The sequence below is a fragment of the Oncorhynchus masou genome, chromosome 33, assembly GCF_036934945.1.
Source record: "Oncorhynchus masou masou isolate Uvic2021 chromosome 33, UVic_Omas_1.1, whole genome shotgun sequence".
In the NCBI taxonomy this organism is placed as follows: Eukaryota; Metazoa; Chordata; class Actinopteri; order Salmoniformes; family Salmonidae; genus Oncorhynchus; species Oncorhynchus masou.
The window spans coordinates 26248091-26268238 of NC_088244.1; the positions used below are offsets into that span (position 1 = coordinate 26248091).

Consider the following 20148-nt stretch of genomic DNA (forward strand, 5'->3'; position numbering starts at 1 on the left):
CTTGAAGGTATTTAGTCAACGTTTATTTTAGTATTTGTTCCCTCTGCTTTCAGATACAAGTCTAAAGGATGGCCTGTTCCATGAGTTCAAGAAGTATGGGAAGGTGACGTCTGTGCAAATCCATGGGACTTTAGAGGAGCGCTATGGACTAGTGTTCTTTCGCCAGCAGGAGGACCAGGAAAAGGCCCTGGCTGCATCAAAGGGGAAGCTGTTTTTTGGCATGCAAATTGAGGTCATTGCCTGGAACGGCCCTGGTGCGTCCACAACTGGTATATAAAGGGGCTTGAGTTTTTCCTAACCATGTAACCTGACCAGGAAAATCTCTGGGTTATATTAAGATTATGTCAAAATATATGTATATATATATATTTTATATATATATTTTTTTTAATGATTTGTACAGGTTCATGAAAACATGTATTTATCTTTTCAGAGACTGAAAGCGAGAATGAGTTCCGGCCTCTGGATGAGAGGATAGATGAGTTTCACCCCAAAGCCACACGGACTCTGTTTATTGGCAACCTGGAAAAGACCACCAGCTACCATGATCTGCTCAATATCTTTCAGCGCTTTGGGGAGATAGTGGTAAGTGAAATACATTATGAATCTGCATGCTGCAAATGAGATTTTATGAGGAACACATTTCCTAATTCGAAACTGCCTCTCTTAATTCAGTGTTGCCTTTCTTTCCATTCACATAGGATATTGACATCAAGAAAGTTAATGGTGCCCCTCAGTATGCCTTTCTGCAGTACAGTGACATTACCAGTGTCTGTAAGGCCATAAAGAAGATGGATGGAGAGTACCTCGGCAACAATAGGCTAAAGGTGAGAAGAGCATAAAACTAGAATTTCACGAAACACATCTTTTGATTGTACAACTGAGATTTTTTGTTGTTGACTGGAGTGATGTCAACAGGATAATATTGTTGGTATGTTCCATCTTTCTACAGCTTGGATTTGGAAAAAGTATGCCCACAACTTGTGTTTGGTTGGATGGTTTAGCCTCTAACATCACAGAGCAGTATCTCACTCGTCATTTCTGTCGTTATGGACATGTTATCAAGGTAAGCCCGCTCCTTATTCATGTTTAAGCCTTTCTCTTGTGACACATCCTCATGTCATTATTTTGTATATATCTGTATGTATAGTTGGAGTCATTAAAACTCGTTTTGCAACCACTCCACAAATTTCTTGTAAAAAAACTATCGTTTTGGAAAATCGTTTAGGACATCTACTTTGTGCAAGACAAAAGTAATTTTTCCAAGAATTGTTTACGGACAGATTATTTCACTTATAATTCACTGTATCACAATTCCAGTGGGTCAGAAGTTTACATAAACTATGTTGACTGTGCCTTTTTAACAGCTTGGAAAATTCCATAAAATGTCATGGCTTTAGAAGCTTCTGATAGGCTAATTGACATCATTTGAGTCAATTGGAGGTGTACCTGTGGATGAATTTCAAGGCCTACCTTCAAACTCGGTGCCTCTTTGCTTGACATCATGGGAAAATCAAAAGAAATCAGCCAAGACCTCAGAAAATTTAATTGTAGACCTCAAGTCTGGTTCATCCTTGGGAGCAATTTCCAAATGCCTGAAGGTTCCACTTTCATCTGTACAAACAAACAATAGTACGCAAGTATAAACACCATGGGACCACGCAGCTGTCATACCACTCAGGAAGGAGACGCGTTCTGTCTCCTAGAGATGAATGTACTTTGGTGCGAAAAGTGCAACTCAATCCCAGAACAACAGTAAAGGACCTTGTGAAGATGCTGGAGGAAACCGATACCAAAGTATCTATATCCACAGTAAAACGAGTCCTATATCGACATAATCTGAAAGGCCGTTTGGCAAGGAAGAAGCCACTGCTCCAAAACCGCCATTAAAAAAGCCAGGCTAACGTTTGCTGCACATGGGGACAAAGATCGTACTTTTTGGAGAAATGTCCTCTGGTCTGATGAAACAAAAATAGGACTGTTTGCACATAATGACCATCGTTATGTTTGGAGGAAAAGGGGGAGGCTTGCAAGGTGAAGAACACCATCTCAACCATGAAGCACGGGGGTGGCAGCATCATGTTGTGGGGGTGTTTTGCTGCAGGAGGGACTGGTGCACTTCACAAAATAGATGGCATCATGAGAAGTGAAAATTATGTGGACATATTGAAGCAACATCTCAAGACATCAGTCAGGAAGTTAAAGCTTGGTTGCAAATGGGTCTTCCAAATGGACAATGACCACAAGCACACTTCCAAAGTTGTGGCAAAATGGCTGAAGGACAACAAAGTCAAGGTATTGGAGTGGCCATCACAAAGCCCTGACCTCAATCCTATAGAATATTTGTGGTCAGAACTGAAAAAGCGTGTGCAAGCAAGGAGGCCTACACACCTGACTCAGTTACACCAGCTCTGTCAGGAGGAATGGGCCAAAATTCACCCAACTTATTGTGGGAAGCTTGTGGAAGGCTACCCAAAACGTTTGACCCAAGTTACACAATTTGAAGGCAATGCTACCAATTACTTTTTGAGTGTATGTAAACTTCTGACGCACTGAGAATGTGATGAAAGAAATAAAAGCTGAAATAAATAATTTTCTCTACTGTTATTCTAACATTCTGAAAATAAAGTGGTGATCCTAACTCACCTAGGACAGGGAATTTTTACTAGGATTAAATGTCAGGAATTGTGAAAAACTGATTAAATGTATTTGGCTAAGGTGTAAGTAAACTTTCAAATTCAACTCTATGTACATGCATACAGTGGCAAGAAAAAGTATGTGAACCATTTGGAATAATCTGGATTTCTACATAAATTGGTCATAAATTGATCTGATCTTCATCTTAGTCACAACAACAGACTACTTAAACTAATAAAACACAAATTATTGTATTTTTCTTGTCTTTATTGAACACATTCACAGTGTAGGTTGGGAAAAGTATGTTAACCCCTAGGCTTATGACTTATCCAAAAGCTAATTGGAGTCATCTAACCTGGAGTACAATCATTGAGACGAGAGTGGATATGTTGTTTAGAGCTGCCCTGCTCTTTAAAAAACACTCACAACATTTGAGTTTGCTATTTACAAGAAGCATTGCCTAATGTGAACCATGCCTCTAGCAAAAGAGATCTCAGAAGACCCAAGATTAGGAATTGTTGACTTGCATAAAGCTGGAAAGGGTTTCAAAAGTATATCTAAAAGCCTTGGTGTTCATCAGTCCACAATAAGACAAATTGTCTATAAATAGAGAAAGTTCAGCACTGTTGCTACTCTCCCTAGGAGTGGCCGTCCTGCAAAGATGACTGCAAGAGCACAGAGCGGAATGCTCAATGAAGTTAAGAAGAATCCTTGAGTGTCAGCCATAGACTTACAGACATTTCTGGAACATGTTAACATCTCTATTGACAAGTCTATGATACGTAAAACACTAAACAAGAATGGTGTTCATGGGAGGACATCACAGAAGAAAACATTGCTGTACGTCTGAAGTTCACAAAAGAGCATCTAGATATTCCACAGTGCTACTGGCAAAATATTCTGTGTACAGATGAAACTACAGTTCAGTTGTTTGGAAGGAACAAACAACACTGTGTGGAGAAAAAAATGTACAACACACCAACCTCATCTCAACTGTAAAGTATGGTGGAGGGAGCATCATGGTTTGGAGCTGCTTTACTGCCTCAGTGTCTGGACAGCTTGCTATCATCGCCCAAAAAATGTATTCCCAAGTTTATCTAGACATTTTGCTGGAGAATGTAGGGCTACCTGTCTGCCAATTGAAGCTCAACAGAAGTTGGGTAATGCAACCGGACAACAACTCAAAACAGAAGTCAATCAACAACAGATTAGCTTCAACAGATGAAGATACGCCTTCTGGAGTGGCCCAGTCAGAGTCCTGACCTCAACCCGATTTGAGATGCTGTGGCACGACCTCGAGCAGTTCACACCAGACATCCCAAGAATATTGCTGAACTGAAACAGTTTTGTAAAGAGGAATGGTCCAAAATTCCTCCTGACCATTGTGCAGGTTTGATCCGCAACTACAGTGCCTTGCGAAAGTATTCGGCCCCTTGAACTTTGCGACCTTTTGCCACATTTCAGGCTTCAAACAAAGATATAAAACTGTATTTTTTTGTGAAGAATCAACAACAAGTGGGACACAATCATGAAGTGGAAGGACATTTATTGGATATTTCAAACTTTTTTAACAAATCAAAAACTGAAAAATTGGGCGTGCAAAATTATTCAGCCCCCTTAAGTTAATACTTTGTAGCGCCACCTTTTGCTGCGATTACAGCTGTAAGTCGCTTGGGGTATGTCTCTATCAGTTTTGCACATCGAGAGACTGAAATTTTTTCCCATTCCTCGTTGCAAAACAGCTCGAGCTCAGTGAGGTTGGATGGAGAGCATTTGTGAACAGCAGTTTTCAGTTCTTTCCACAGATTCTCGATTGGATTCAGGTCTGGACTTTGACTTGGCCATTCTAACACCTGGATATGTTTATTTTTCAACCATTCCATTGTAGATTTTGCTTTATGTTTTGGATCATTGTCTTGTTGGAAGACAATTCTCCGTCCCAGTCTCAGGTCTTTTGCAGACTCCATCAGGTTTTCTTCCAGAATGGTCCTGTATTTGGCTCCATCCATCTTCCCATCAATTTTAACCATCTTCCCTGTCCCTGCTGAAGAAAAGCAGGCCCAAACCATGATGTTGCCACCACCATGTTTGACAGTGGGTATGGTGTGTTCAGGGTGATGAGCTGTGTTGCTTTTATGCCAAACATAACGTTTTGCATTGTTGCCAAAAAGTTCAATTTTGGTTTCATCTGACCAGAGCACCTTCTTCCACATGTTTGGTGTGTCTCCCAGGTGGCTTGTGGCAAACTTTAAACAACACTTTTTATGGATATCTTTAAGAAATGGCTTTCTTCTTGCCAATCTTCCATAAAGGCCAGGTTTGTGCAATATACGACTGATTGTTGTCCTATGGACAGAGTCTCCCACCTCAGCTGTAGATCTCTGCAGTTATCCAGAGTGATCATGGGCCTCTTGGCTGCATCTCTGATCAGTCTTCTCCTTGTATGAGCTGAAAGTTTAGAGGGACGGCCAGGTCTTGGTAGATTTGCAGTGGTCTGATACTCCTTCCATTTCAATATTATCGCTTGCACAGTGCTCCTTGGGATGTTTAAAGCTTGGGAAATCTTTTTGTATCCAAATCTGGCTTTAAACTTCTTCACAACAGTATCTTGGACCTGCCTGGTGTTTCCTTGTTCTTCATGATGCTCTCTGCGCTTTTAACGGACCTCTGAGACTATCACAGTGCAGGTGCATTTATACGGAGACTTGATTACACACAGGTGGATTGTATTTATCATCATTAGTCATTGAGGTCAACATTGGATCATTCAGAGATCCTCACTGAACTTCTGGAGAGAGTTTGCTGCACTGAAAGTAAATGGGCTTAATATTTTTCCACGCCCAATTTTTCAGTTTTTGATTTGTTAAAAAAGTTTGAAATATCCAATAAATGTCCTTCCGCTTCATGATTGTGTCCCACTTGATGTTGATTCTTCACAAAAAAATACAGTTTTATATCTTTATGTTTGAAGCCTGAAATGTGGCAAAAGGTCGCAAAGTTCAAGGGGGCCGAATACTTTCGCAAGGCACTGTACAAAAAATGTTTGGGGTTGAGGTTATTGCTGCCAAAGGAGGGTCAACCAGTTATTAAATCCAAGGGTTCACACACTTTATCCACCCTGCACTGTGAATGTTTACACTGTGTGTTCAATAAAGACATGAAAACTTATAATTGTTTGTGTGTTATTAGTTTAAGCAGACAGTTTATTGTTGTGACTTAGATGAAGATCAGATAAAATTTGATGACCAATTTATGCAGAAGTACAGGTATTCCCAAAGGGTTCACATACTTTTTCTTGCCACATACATACATACATACATACAGTACCGTTCAAAAGTTTGGGGTCACTTATAAATGTCCTTGTTTTTGAAAGAAAAGCTCTTTTTTTTGTCCATTTTTAAAATAACATCAAATTTGATCAAAAATACAGTGTAGACATTGTTAATATTGGAAATTACTATTGTAACTGGAAACGGCTGGTTTTTTTGTTTTTTTTATCATGAAATATCTATATAGGTGTACAGAGGCCCATTATCAGCGACCATCACTCCTGTGTTCCAGTGGCACGTTGTGTTAGCTAATTGAAGTTTATCATTTTAAAAGGCTAATTGATCATTAGAAAACCATTTTGCAATTGTTAGCACAGCTGAAAAGAAGCACTAAAACTGGCCTTCTTTAGACTAGTTGAGTGTCTGGAGCATCAGCATTTGTCGGGAAAATTAAAAGGCTCAAAATGGTCAGAAACAAAGAACTTTCTTCTGAAACTCATCAGCCTATTCTTGTTCTGAGAAATGAAGGCTATACCATGTGAGAAATTGCCAAGAAACTGAAGATCTCGTACAACGCTGTGTACTACTCCCTTGACAGAACAGCGCAAACTGGCTCTAACCAGAATAGAAAGATTAGTGGGAAGCCCCGGTGCACAACTGAGCAAGAAGACAAGTACATTAGTGTCTAGTTTGAGAAACAGATGCCTCACAACTCAAATAGCAGCTTTTATTTTTTTAATTTTATTTAACCAGGTAGGCTATTTGAGAACAAGTTCTCATTTACAACTGCGACCTGGCCAAGATAAAGCATAGCAGTGTGAACAGACAGCAACACAGAGTTACACATGGAGTACGCAATAAACAAGTCAATAACACAGTAGAAAAAAGGAGTCTATATACATTGTGTGCAAAAGGCATGAGGTTGGTGAATAATTACAATTTAGCAGATTAACAGATGGTCATGTACAGGTAGAGATATTGGTGTGCAAAAGAGCAGAAAAGTAAATAAATAAAAACAGTATGGGGATGATGTAGGTAAATTGGGTGGGCTATTTACCGATGGACTATGTACAGCTGCAGCGATCGGTTAGCTGCTCAGATAGCAGATGTTTAAAGTTGGTGAGGGAGATAAGTCTCCAACTTCAACGATTTTTGCAATTCGTTCCAGTCACAGGCAGCGGAGAACTGGAAGGAAAGGTGGCCAACTGAGGTGTTAGCTTTAGGGATGATCAGTGAGATACACCTGCTGGAGCGCGTGTTACGGGTGGGTGTTGCCATCGTGACCAGTGAACTGAGATAAGGCGGAGCTTTACCTAGCATGGACTTGTAGATGACCTGGAGCCAGTGGGTCTGGCAACGAATATGTAGCGAGGGCCAGTCGACTAGAGCATACAGGTCGCAGTGGTGGGTGGTATAAGGTGCTTTCGTTACAAAGCGGACGGCACTGTGATAAACTGCATCCAGTTTGCTGAGTAGAGTATTGGAAGCTATTTTGTAGATGACATCGAAGTCGAGGATCGGTAGGATAGTCAGTTTTACTAGGGTAAGTTTGGCGGCGTGAGTGAAGGAGGATTTGTTGCGAAATAGAAAGCAGATTCTAGATTTGATTTTAGATTGGAGATGTTTGATATGAGTCTGGAAGGAGAGTTTACAGTCTAGCCAGACACCTAGGTACTTAGATGTCCACACATTCTAGGTCGGAACCATCCAGGGTGGTGAAGCTAGTCTGGCATGCAGATGCAGGTAGCGAACAGTTAAAAAAGCATGCATTTTGGTTTTACTAGCATTTAAGAGCAGTTGGAGGCCACGGAAAGAGTGTTGCATGGCTTTGAAGCACGTACCCGCAGAACACCAGTCTCAACGTCAACAATGAAGAGGCGACTCCGGGATGCTGGCCATTTAGGCAGAGTTCCTCTGTCCAGTGTCTGTGTTCTTTTTCCCATCTTAATCTTTTATTTTTATTGGCCAGTCTGAGAAATGGCTTTTTCTTTGCAACTCTGCCTAGGAGGCCAGCATCCCGGAGTCGCCTCTTCACTGTTTACGTTGAAACTGGTGTTTTGTGGGTACTATTTAATTAAGCTGCCAGTTGAGGACTTGTGACACACACACACACACACACACACACACACACACACACACACACACACACACACACACACACACACACACACACACACACACACACACACACAGTACCAGTCAGGTTTGGACACACCTACTCATTTCAAGGGTTTTTCTTTATATTTACAATTTTCTACATTGTAGAATAATAGTGAAGACATCAAAACTATGAAAAAACGTGTGGAATCATGTTGTAACCAAAAAAGTGTTAAACAAATCAAAATATATTTTAGATACTTCAAAGTAGCCCCTCTGCCTTGCTGTCAGCTTTGCACACTTTTGGCATTCTGTCAACCAGCTTCACCTAGAATGCTTTTCCAACAGTCTAGGAGTTCCCAAATATGCTGAGCACTTGTTGGCTGCTTTTCCTTCACTCTGCAGTCCAACTCATCCCAAAACATCTCAATTGGGTTGAGGTCGGGTGATCGTGGTCATCTGATGCAGCATTCCATAACCCTTACACAGCCTGGAGGTGTGTTGATTTATTGTCCTGTTGAAAACAAATTATTGTCCGACTAAAGGTGGTAGCCATGCTGGTTAAGTGTGCCTTGAATTTGAAATAAATCAGACTGTCAACAGCAAAACAACCCTCCGGTCTAATGTTAATTGCTTGTGTTTCTTTGCCCAAGCAGATTTCTTCTTATTGGTGTCCTTCAGTAGTGGTTTCTTTGTAGCAATTCAACCATGAAGGCCTAATTTATGCAGTCTCCTCTGAACAGTTGATGTTGAGATGTGTCTGTTATTTGAACTGTGTAGCATTTATTTGGGCTGCAATTTCTGAAGCTGTTAACTCTAATGAACTTATCCTCTGCAGCAAAGGTAACTCTGGGTCTTCCTTTCCTGTGGCACTCCTCATGAGTGCCAGTTTGTTTCATCATAGCATTTGATGGTTTTTCCCGACTGCACACGAGGAAACTTAAAATATATATATATTTTAATTTTCCGCATTGACTGACCTTCATGTCTTAAAATAATGATGGACTGTCATTTCTCTTTGCTTATGTGAGGTGTTTTTGCCACGCTATGTACTTAGCCCTATTTGGAAAAAGACCATCTTCTGTATACCACCCCTAACTTTTCACAGCACAAATGATTGGATCAAATGAAATAAATTCCACAAATTAACTTTTAACAAGACACACCTCTTAATTGAAATGCATTCCAGGTGACTACCTCATGAAGCTGGTTGAGAAAATGCCAAGCATGTGCAAAGCTGTCAAGGCAAAGGGTGGCTACTTTGAGGAATCTCAAATATAAAATACATTTTGATATCTTTAACACTTTTTCGGTTACTAGATGATTCCATAGTGTTATTTCATAGTTTTGATGTCTTCACTATTCTAAAATGTAGAAAATTTTAAATAAATAAATTAAAACCCTTGAATGAGTAGGTGTCCTAACTTTTCACTGGTACTGTTTTATTTTTTTTATTTTACCTTTATTTTACTAGGCAAGTCAGTTAAGAACAAATTCTTATTTTCAATGATGGTCTAGGAACAGTGGGTTAACTGCCTGTTCAGGGGCAGAACGACAGATTTGTACCTTGTCAGCTCGGGGATTCGAACTTGCAACCTTTCGATTACTAGTCCAACGCTCTAACTGTGTGTGTGTGTGTGTGTGTGTGTGTGTGTGTGCGCGCGGTGGCTTCAGAATGTTGTCAGACCCATTCCTCTTTCATTTTTTTTGTTACGTTTACAGCCTTATTGTAAAATGGATTACATTTTTTTTAAATCTCAACCTACACTCAATACCCTATAATGACAAAGCAAAAAAAAGGTTTTTAGACATTTTTGTAAATTTACTATAAATTTAAAAAAACATCTTATTTACATAAGTATTCAGACCCTGGGCCAGTAACCGAAAGGTTGCTGAATCAAATCCCCAAGCTGACAAGGTTACAACTGAATGCCCCGTTCTGCCCATGAGCAAGGCAGTCAGCCCACTGTTCCCCGTGCACTGATGACATAGATGTTGATTTAGGGCAGCTCCCCGCACATTCAGAGGGGTTGAGGTAAATGCAGAAGACACATTTCAATTTAATGCATTCAGTTGTAATACTGACTAGTTATCTCCCTTTCCCTTTGCTATGAGACTCAAAATTGAGCTCCGGTTAATCCGGTTTCCATTGATCATCCTTGAGATGTATCTACAACTTGATTGGAGTCCACCTGTGGTAAATTCAATTGATTGGACATGATTTGCAACGGCACACGCCTGTCTACAAGAAGGTCCCACAGTTGACCGTGCATGTCAGAGCAAAAACCAAGCCAAGAGGTCGAAGGAATTGTCCGTAGAGCTCCTAGACAGGATTGTATCGAGGCACATATCTGGATAAGGGTACCAAAAATTTTCTGCAGTAATGAAGGTCCCCAAGAACACAGTGGCCTCCATCATTCTTAAATGGAAAAAGTTTGGCACTACCAATCCTGTTCCTAGAGCTGGCTGCTCAGCCATACTCAGCAATCGGGGGAGAATGATCTTGGTCACCTCCCTGACCAAGAACCCGATGGTCACTCTGACCGCGCTCCAGAGTTCCTCTGCAGAGATGGGAGAACCTTCTAGAAGGATCACCATTTCTGCAGCACTCCACCATTCAGGTCATTTACGGTGGAGTGGCCAGACGGAAGCCACTCCTCAGTAAAAGGCACATTGGAGTTAGCCAAAAGGAACCTGAAGGACTGTCAGCCCATGAGAAACACGATTCTCTGGCCTGATGAAACCAAGATTGAACTCTTTGGCCTGCATGCCAAGCATCACGTCTGAAAGAAACCTGGCACCATCCCTATGGTGAAGCGTGGTGGCAGCATCATGCTGCGGTGATGGTTTTCAGCAGCAGGGACTGGGAGACTAGTCAAGATGAAGGGAAATATTAACGGAGCCTAGTACAGAGATCCTTGATGAAAACCTGCTCAGACTGAGGCAAAGGTTCACCTTCCTACAGGACAATGACCCTAAGCACAGAGCCAAGACAACACAGGAATGGCTTCGGGACAAGTCTACGAATGTCCTTGAGTGGCCTAGCCAGAGCCTGGACTTGAACCTGACTGGAAAATAGCTGTGTTGTGACGCTCCCCATCCAACCTGACAGAGCTTGAGAGGATCTGCAGAGAAGAATGTGAGAAACTCTCCAAATACAGGTGTGCTACGCTTGTAGTGTCATACCCAAGAAGACTCTAGGCTGTAATCGCTGCCAAAGGTGCTTCAAAAGTACTGAGAAAAGGGTCTGAAAACTTACAGTAAATGTATTTTTTTTTTTTTTATATATATATTTACAAACAAATTCTGTTTTTCCCTTAGTAGTTATGTGGTATTGTGTGTGTGGAGTGATTGGGTGGGGGGGGACTATTTAATCCATTTTAGAATAAGGCTGTAATTTAACCAAATGTGGAATAATTCAAGGGGTCAAATACTTTCCGAATGCACTGTATATAAGAAAGATAATTTGGGTTTTTACTAAATGTTTCTTTCTTCTCTCCCCTCCCACCACAGGTTGTATTTGATAGACCCAAAGGAATGGCCCTTATACTGTATAATAACATAGAATATGCACAGGCAGCTGTTAAGGAGACCAAGGGGTGGAAGATTGGTGGCAACAAAATTAAGGTAGCAAAAAAATATCTTAGAATCCCTGTTGGTTGGGGAAATAGGCCGGGTGATTGAAGACCATAGTCCAAACAATGATATTTGTCTCTGATTTATCAACTTCCATGTGTTTTTGCTTGCAGGTGGACTTTGCCAATCAGGAAAGTCAGATGGCTTTCTATCACTCAATGCAGGCATCTGGGCAGGACATTCGCGACTTCTATGAAATCCTATCTGAGCGAAGGTTTGTATCATTTTTACTAGATTAATTTTGTCACATATCCCCATTTGTAAAATTCCAATGACATTGAATACTATGAATTTGGTTCCTCTTTTTTTGTGTTTCAGGGATGAGCGCAGGCCGCAATATGAGTTTACAGCTGAACGGCCATTCTTTGACAATAGTGTACGGACACCTGGAGGAACCTTCACAGAAGATCCCCGACGCAAGTTACCTGACAGAGGCCGCGAGTTCTACACAGAATGGGACTCATACCAGGGGGAATTCTATGACCCGCGTTACTTTGATGATCCGCGTGAGTACAGAGATTACAGAGACCCCTATGAGCAGGACATCCGCAAATACAGTTACTTGCAGAGGGAACGTGAGCGTGAGCGCTTTGAAACAGACCGTGAACGTGACCATGGGCGGAGAACAATGGAACACAGCCAGAGCCCTTCTCACCCTCATCGCCCTGCCAGTCCTACAGCGTCCCACTCCCTCTCTGAGCGTCTACCAAATGACTCTGATCGCCGCATTTGCTGTAGATCCTCAGAGCGAAGTGCCAGCTGCAGTTCACTCTCACCTCCAAGATTTGACAAGGCACGAACCGATCGGTATAATAAGAGTGATAAGCCAGAGAAGGATAGACCATTTGAAACTGAACATGGTACTGGGGGTGATAAGGAAAAGTGGTCTGGGCGCAAGGAGAAGGGTGAGAAACAGAGGCTGAGAAAGCTTAAATTGCAATCTCCCAGCGTTCCATCGCCTGAGACAGTGCCTAAACTGGAAAGAGAAGTTAGTCCAGATGCAGTCCTTCGAAGCAAAGTCAGCAAGTTTCCCCTTAAGGAAAAAGAAGGCTCAGGCAAAGGACGGCTAGACCTACCACCTTGTGTGGTGCAGCTAACACGTGTGAAGGAGAAGGAAGTGAACTTGCTTGGTCATGCTGTCCTAGAAAAACAAAGAGTTAGAGGTGGGAATGACAGTATCCGGCTTGCATCACCTTCAAGGGATCAGAAAAGTCCTCCCTTCCGCATAGATCACCAAAAAGGAGATCTAGTCAAGCATGGGAAGGTGCCAAAAGACAACCACCTTGAAGTTGTTGACAAGGATGGGAAAATGAAAGCCAAAAAACATATGAAAGCTGACCCTAGGTATGATGGTTCTAACTCTGTGGATGTTGACCGTCTAGCTGCACGAAAGAGGCGTTTTGAAGACTCCATGGGGAAGACCGATCAACTGAAGAGGGAGAGTCCGGAAGAGGGCAGTAGACTGGGACTTAGGAAGACACCTGACAGTGATATGGCAAAGGAGAATGAGGGTGAAAAGAGCCTATTGCGCAAAGTGGTGCATAAGATGGAGCATTGCAAGGCTAAATCTGAGAGACTTGTTACTGTTTGCAGTCCTAAAGATGAACAAGAGTCTGAAATAGTCTCCATGGGAATGGGGCTTGGACTCAGTTTGGAACTTCAGTCACGACTTGGAGAACCAACAGAAGAGGCAACAGATCCATTAGACCCAACCTGTCTGAAAATTCAGTTTTGGGGATCAAGTCTCACGAAAATCTCTGATGGGAGTCTTGACCAGGACGCATTCACGCAACTGCCGCAACAAGACAATGGCGAGCAGGGTGTAGGACTATACAAAAGTAGAGGGGAGACTGAGGAACGACTTGAGTCTGACCTTGACCACTCTCAGACCTGCAGAAAACAAATGGAACAGAGCCGACAAGAGCCTGACAAATCATATAAATCAGAAAGCCCACAAGACGGCGACACAGAGGACTTTGAACGGTGCAGTCTGGTGCATGAGGTAGGAAAAACACCTCGAGATGTTACAGACGATTATCCATCTAGCAAACGTAAGAAATCCGAGAGTTTTGACTTTGACTTGCTAAGTGGTAAGAGAAACCGCAACTACAGGTCTTCCTGTGAATTAAATGAAGACCTTGACCTGAGTGTCATATCTTTTTCTGGCTCTGGTCCCTTTCCTTCAAATGAAGAAGAGTGTGCTTCCCGGTTAGCACAATCAGTTACCAATAAAAAGACTGAAGACTCTCCAAAAGAAGAGGACAAAGTCTACTCGCATGTAGATTCATTGAAATACAGCTTGGACATGACACCTAATTGTTTCCGTTCCCCTATCACAGAATTTCCTAAGCTTAAAACCGCATTGCTTGGGTGTAACGAGCAGTTACTTCAACGATGGGAGAGTAGAATCAAATCTGACTGCCTCAGAATGGACATGGCCTTCCCCAGTAGCATTGTGAAACAAGAAAGCATTTGCAAACGTCTTGTGTGTGAACTAGAGCCTGGAGAAGTATCGTCAGATTCAGATGATGATGGTGTTAACAAAAACCACTCTCCTAAGCCCAACACCTCACTGTCCTCTATCCTCGGGGAACGTGAAGAAAGGTTGACAGGCCTCAAGCTCTCATGCTCCCTGGAGAAGAACAAGTTCTATTCTTTTGCATTAGACAAGACTATCACTCCAGACACACAAGCACTTCTTGAGCGAGCCAAGTCATTGTCCTCCGCAAGGGAGGATAATTGGTCTTTTCTTGACAGAGACTCTCGCTTTGCCAGTCTTCGCGGTGGCTCAGACAAAGAAAAGGTAGAATCTGTACCACGACCTATCCCGTCTTGGTACATGAAAAAGAAGAAGATTCGTACCGACTCTGAAGGTAAACTGGATGACAATAAGAAAGACACCAAAGCAGAGGATCTGGAACGGCAGGAGCTGTTTGCATCTCGTTTTCTTCATAGTTCAATCTTTGAGCAAGATTCACGGCGTCTACAACATCTTGAGCGCAAAGATCCTGAGTTGGGAGTTGGCAGACATCCTGTCAAACAGGATGCTGTCAAAGGACAACCTGGGCCATGGGGCGGGGACCTTCAAGAGCCCATAGTTCTTTTTCATAGCCGCTTTCTGGAGCTTCAACAACAGAAGGAGACCTCATGGGGCCACTTTCCACAAGAAATTGAAAGTGTTGATGAGAGTGAACAAGAAGCGTCTCCCAAGGTGTTAGAGTTCATGCAGAAGGCCGATATTAAATCAGTCAGCCCTGCTCTCATCTTGCCAATTTCACAGTTTCTTTCTTCACCCAGAGAGATTTCTCCACAGCAGGAGAAAGAAGTTGTTTTAACTACTTCATCCTCTGAACAGACTCTTTCATCCTCTGAACAGACTCTTTCACTGATTGAAGAGGAAAAAGTAGAACATAATCTTGAAGTGTTCCCACCCCAATCTCCTCTAGTAGAGATCCAACCCCCTGCCTCAATTTTAATCACACCCTTATCACCTTTCCTTTTAGATGCTGAGGTTAAAGTTGAACCTAAAGAGGTATTATGTGAACCCAGAGTTACAACTGAAGGCATTCTTACAGTGGATCATAGATCTTTCCTTGATAATAAGCCTCCCACTCCTGGTGCCTCATTAAGTAGTTTTGAGGCAAATGCTGCTGAATTCACCTGTTCTGCTACCCCCAAGGTTGATGAGAATATAGAAATGGTAAAGATAGAGACCCAACCAGAGAAACCATATTCTAAGGACTTTGACAAACCTCAGAAATCTGACGATTCCCAAGTGGTTCACATACCAGTCTCAGAGGCTGGAATCAAACCAGCAAAGCCAATTCGCAAACAACCCAAGAGTAAAAGAGCTAAGCCAAATGTGTCAGTAACACAAATCCTGGAGCCCCCCAAAACCGCTGTCTCTGAGAAACCAGTAACTCGAAAGAGTGAGCGAATTGACAGAGAGAAGCTGAAAAGGTCTTCATCTCCACGAGGAGAAATATTAAAGGCATCATCGGAACCTAAAACCACAGCCAAGTCACCAGTTAATGTCCCTGACTCCGAGAATGAAGCAATCCTAATCCACGGAAGGAGCAGACGACGAAATGTTCGGTCAGTTTATGCCACACAGTCTGAAGGGGATGCCCAGCCACCATGTAAAGAGGTGGTGGAGTCCTCCTGCTCCACCCGTAAGTGTAGTGTCGACAAGGATCTAGTGCTGCAGCAGGATGCATTGAACACATCTACCTACACAAGGCGAGGTCGCCCACCCAAGTCACGCAGGCGAGGGGAAGATGTTTCACCAGTGAAAGGGGACTCGCAAAAATCATCAGAGGAAGACCGTGACATGAAGGAGCCTGCGAACACTGGACAGGGTTCCAGAATGTCTGAGGGGTGGTGTTCACCCCGTATGCAGAAAGTGCAGACAGCTCAAGTGTCTTCACTTACTGGGGCTTCAATTGGCAGGAAAGCAAGTAGAGTAGACAAACAATCCAAGAGTGAAACATCATCAGGAGAGAAGTCAGTTGATAGTACAACTACTGAAGAGCCTGAGCCCAAAATAAAAGATGAGTCCGAAGAAGCAGGGAAATTATTAGAGGAAGCAATGCAATGCTTGCCAACACAGAAAGACGAAGGAGATAAAGTGCTAACTGATCAAATTGAGAAAAAGTATTCTGAAGGGGACATTGAGAGGATAGAATCTACCCATGTGGAGAAAAGACAACAATCTGAAAAGAGTGGGAAAGTAAAAGCACCAAGGTTTACACGAAATGCCAAATTGGTGACCGAGGATAAATCGCTTGGCTTGAGAAACCTTGAGATTCGTGTAAGCTTAGATGATGTGAAAGGGTTGCTTTGCTCTGAGGAGGATGAGGCTGTATCTTTTGAGACCACTGCTAAAAATGCCAAACCAGGAGTACCAGATAAAGAAGAAGCAAGGACTCAGTGTTATCTGAAAGATGCTGCAGAGTTCAGCCCAGAGGAAAGGGAAGATGCTCTGTTAGACCCTGAACAAACGGTAGACCCAGCAGCCGCTATTTTGGCACGTCAGATGGAACTGGAACGGGCAGTGGAGAATATTGCCAAACTTACAGTTGTACAACCTCTTCAACCCTATAAGGAACCACCTGCAGAGCCACCTACCCTGCTGCCCCCTGTCACTATAGAACCAGAGAATGAAATGGAGGGGGAGAAGTCCGCTATTCCTGCCAGTGAAACCGAACTAGCTGCTGCTATTGATTCCATTACTGCGGAAGACATATCTACTGATACAGATGGTTTCACAGCTCCTTCCACTTACACTGCAATTGTTCCTACCCCAGAGCCTCTGGTCTTACCCTCTGCCAATGATGTCTTGGAACCAGAAACACACATGGCTATCAGCAACATTATTGACCCAGACCCAGAGATGGGAGTTTTGATTCCCAGTGCCAAACCCCTGATGACAGATGCTAAAGCCTCTGAATCAACCGTCTCTGGGGCCTCTGCCGAAGATGAGTCTCTTCCATCAGAAACACACACAAAAAAAGGGAAAGCAGTCAGACCTAAGACTCCAAAGAGGTCCAGAGGACGAAAGGCTGTCAACCGGAAGGGAGCGACTGCTGAAGAGGTATCAGAAGCTGAGACCTCCCCCTTCAAGCTATCAGAGTCCATTCCTGAAGAAATTGAAGTCATCAACTCTAAGGCAGCTACTGCTACAGCAACAGCCACTGTTGTCACCTCAGCTGCTACCTGCAAATGTGATATCACATGCACCATGACTGTGAACACTCCCAAGGAGGCAGAACAACCTGCTGTGGAACAACCCGTACCTGAAGAATCAGCCTTTCACTCTGGCACCAAGAGACTTCCTCATTTCAAAAAGTTTCAAATATCCGCAGTAGCCCCTGCTCTTTCTCCATCCCCTGCTCTCACACCTTCTCCAACCCAATTGAATCTCCCTCCACCCTGCCAAGGCAAGATGCCTGTTTCACCAGACTGGCTTCACCGATCTGAAGAAAGTATAATACATGCTACTCCTGCAACTCTAGTTTCTGTATTGACTCCCTCTGCACCAGCAGTAACAGCGCTTGGAAGCCAGTCTGCAAATCAACTTATGCCTCCTGATACTAAGGCATCGGATATTGACCCTAGTTCCAGCACTCTCAGAAAGATCCTCATGGATCCCAAATATGTGTTGGCATCAAACAGCAATGCCATTCCTACTACAGTGCTAACCACAACGCTGGCAGATCCTCGCATGTCAGAGAATGAAAACTCATCTGAAACAATGGCTGCTCGGCACACGCATCCTGAAGACAGACCCTTGCCTTTCACTCTTCAAAAACCATCCCCGCTCACCGAGACCCAGCAGAACTTTGGAGAGAAGATGGTGCATTCAGTCATTTCTTCCCCTACTACCTCTGTCATCAGCCGGATTCCAATGCCCTTTGACACTGAGGAAGCACCTCGGATCTCCCTAAGTAACCGTAATGCTGGCCTATCTCTAACCAAACAGAAATCCAGATCAAGTATGAACGAGAACAACTGTTACCATGGAGTGGATGTGGCAGAGGAGGTAAACTGCAGAGGACGGTCTGTAGTTGAGAGCACACCCTACAACACAGGCTCCAGTCGTGGCCTCAGGGTAAATACATCAGAGGGTGTGGTAGTACTAAGTTACTCAGGGCAAAAAACAGAGGGATCTCAACGGATCAGCGCCAAAATTAGCCAGATCCCACCGGCCAGTGCAGTCGACATAGAGTTTCAGCAGTCTGTGTCTAAATCTCAGATTAAGCAAGAACCATTTGCCCCATCCCAGCTTTGCACCCCCAAGGGACCCCTGACACCCACAGGGTACGGACACCCGGGGGTACTCTTAACTGGCCATACATACAATTCTCAGCCTGTCATCTCCACCATTAAGCAGGAGAGTCCTGGTTCTGAAAAATCAGAGTCGTCATATCACACTGGACCCCAGGGTAGCGCAGTAAAGATGTTTCAACAACCAGTCACTAGTCCTCAAATATTGATGTACAATCGGGCTGTGATGCAGCAGCATGTAAAGAAAGAGCCTGGAGCAGAATCCAAACCAATGATGGTGGATATGGCAAAGGCACACCAGACATCCAACCTCAGCCCAATCATGAATCCACATTACCCATCTTTGACTGGAAGCCGCATGAGTCCTAATCCCAGTACCCCTTCTGATCGGTCAGTCCCACACCTCAAGCAAGAGCCTCATTCCCCTCGAGCAACGGGCCACTCACCTTTACCCTTTGCGAAAGTTTGCTCTCCCAGAAACTCAATGTCCCCCCATTCCAGCTCTATGGTTTTGCATCCTGGCATGCCTGAGATGTCTCCATATGTTGCCAGTATGCACCATCCCCACCCAGAGCAGTCTGTTATAATGACCCCGGTGTCACACAGCGTCACCCAGTCAGTGTCTATATGTCACCTCTCGCACAGCAATGTCAGGATGAATACCCCACAGCTCTCTGGAATGAGTCATGGAAGACGGGCGAATTCCCTGCCATCTCCCCGCACTGGACCTCCTCAGCACGCCAACACCATCAGAGAAATGGTGCTGCAGTCACATGCAGGCCCTACTCGAGGAGCCTCAGACAGCTGTGCCGAAGAGAACATGAAGCACTACCACCAGGGGCTGTGCAGACCCTCTGCACCCCAGCTCCAGTCAGATGTGATGATGATGCAGGCAGAGCAGCACAGAGGGCTGCATCATGCAGGCCTACGTCTGGACCAGTACAGCATGGCCTCCCGAGACCTCAGAGACATGCGGGACATACGGGACATGCGCATCCTGATGCACCATCAGCTAGGAGAGCACACCATTGCAGAGGGACATCGGTCACAAACTCCTGAGGCAGGAGCAACCTCAATCACCAACCTCTCTGCTGCCTCCAAGAGTCCAAAAGGAATGACGCAGATGCGGAAGGAGATTCCTAAAACATTGGAGGCAAAGATGTCTCACCCACCTCATACTGAGAGCAGCAGGATCATGGGGGTCCATCCATCTGTCCCTGTTATGGTGTCTCCTCATCATCCTCAAGGTGTTCAGATGATTCATCCAGGTGGCACTGGCTCCTTCCCAGTGTACCGGGATATGCAGGGTTTCCACTCCCAGTTTTCCAGTCACTCTTCGATGGGATTGAACTTGGCTCCCCGCGGCATCACACCTTCCCAGGTCAGAGAACTATGCATTCATGTTTACATTTGGTTCATTAGTTTATCAGATGTTTAGTGTTTTTGCCAGTGTTTTCAGTTGGGATTGACTTTGACAATTATTTTAGTGTTTCTCTCCTACAGTACATTAGATAGCACTGAAGTCTTCTTTATTTCCTCAGGAAGGTGATCTCAGCCACAGGGGCAAGCTATCTCAGTCACTCTCTGCTCGGTCACTTGGTGGAGGAAGTGAAACCAAATCGGACAACTCCCACCTCCGTCACACAGCCTCCATGGACTTATCCCACATGCCCCGGATGCAGAGGGACACCATTTCACCCTCTTATACTTCTCCCATGGCTCT

At 43.8% G+C, this 20148-nt stretch overlaps 1 protein-coding gene across 5 annotated transcripts in view; it reads left to right on the forward strand.

Annotated features, from left to right (window-relative positions):
* spen (spen family transcriptional repressor) overlaps positions 1-20148 on the forward strand; it is a 51943-nt gene that overhangs the window by 29618 nt on the left and 2177 nt on the right. For 3 of the 5 annotated variants that reach the window (XM_064957007.1, XM_064957008.1, XM_064957012.1), the window contains 8 exons: positions 54-269; positions 434-585; positions 702-827; positions 953-1066; positions 11517-11630; positions 11753-11853; positions 11958-19806; positions 19967-20148. The exon at positions 19967-20148 is cut by the window's right edge and continues 157 nt beyond it. In XM_064957007.1, coding sequence (XP_064813079.1) covers positions 54-269; positions 434-585; positions 702-827; positions 953-1066; positions 11517-11630; positions 11753-11853; positions 11958-19806; positions 19967-20148 — 8854 coding nt within the window. The remainder of the gene's footprint in view (positions 1-53; positions 270-433; positions 586-701; positions 828-952; positions 1067-11516; positions 11631-11752; positions 11854-11957; positions 19807-19966) is intronic. The other 2 variants (XM_064957009.1, XM_064957010.1) reach the window with 1 other exon arrangement.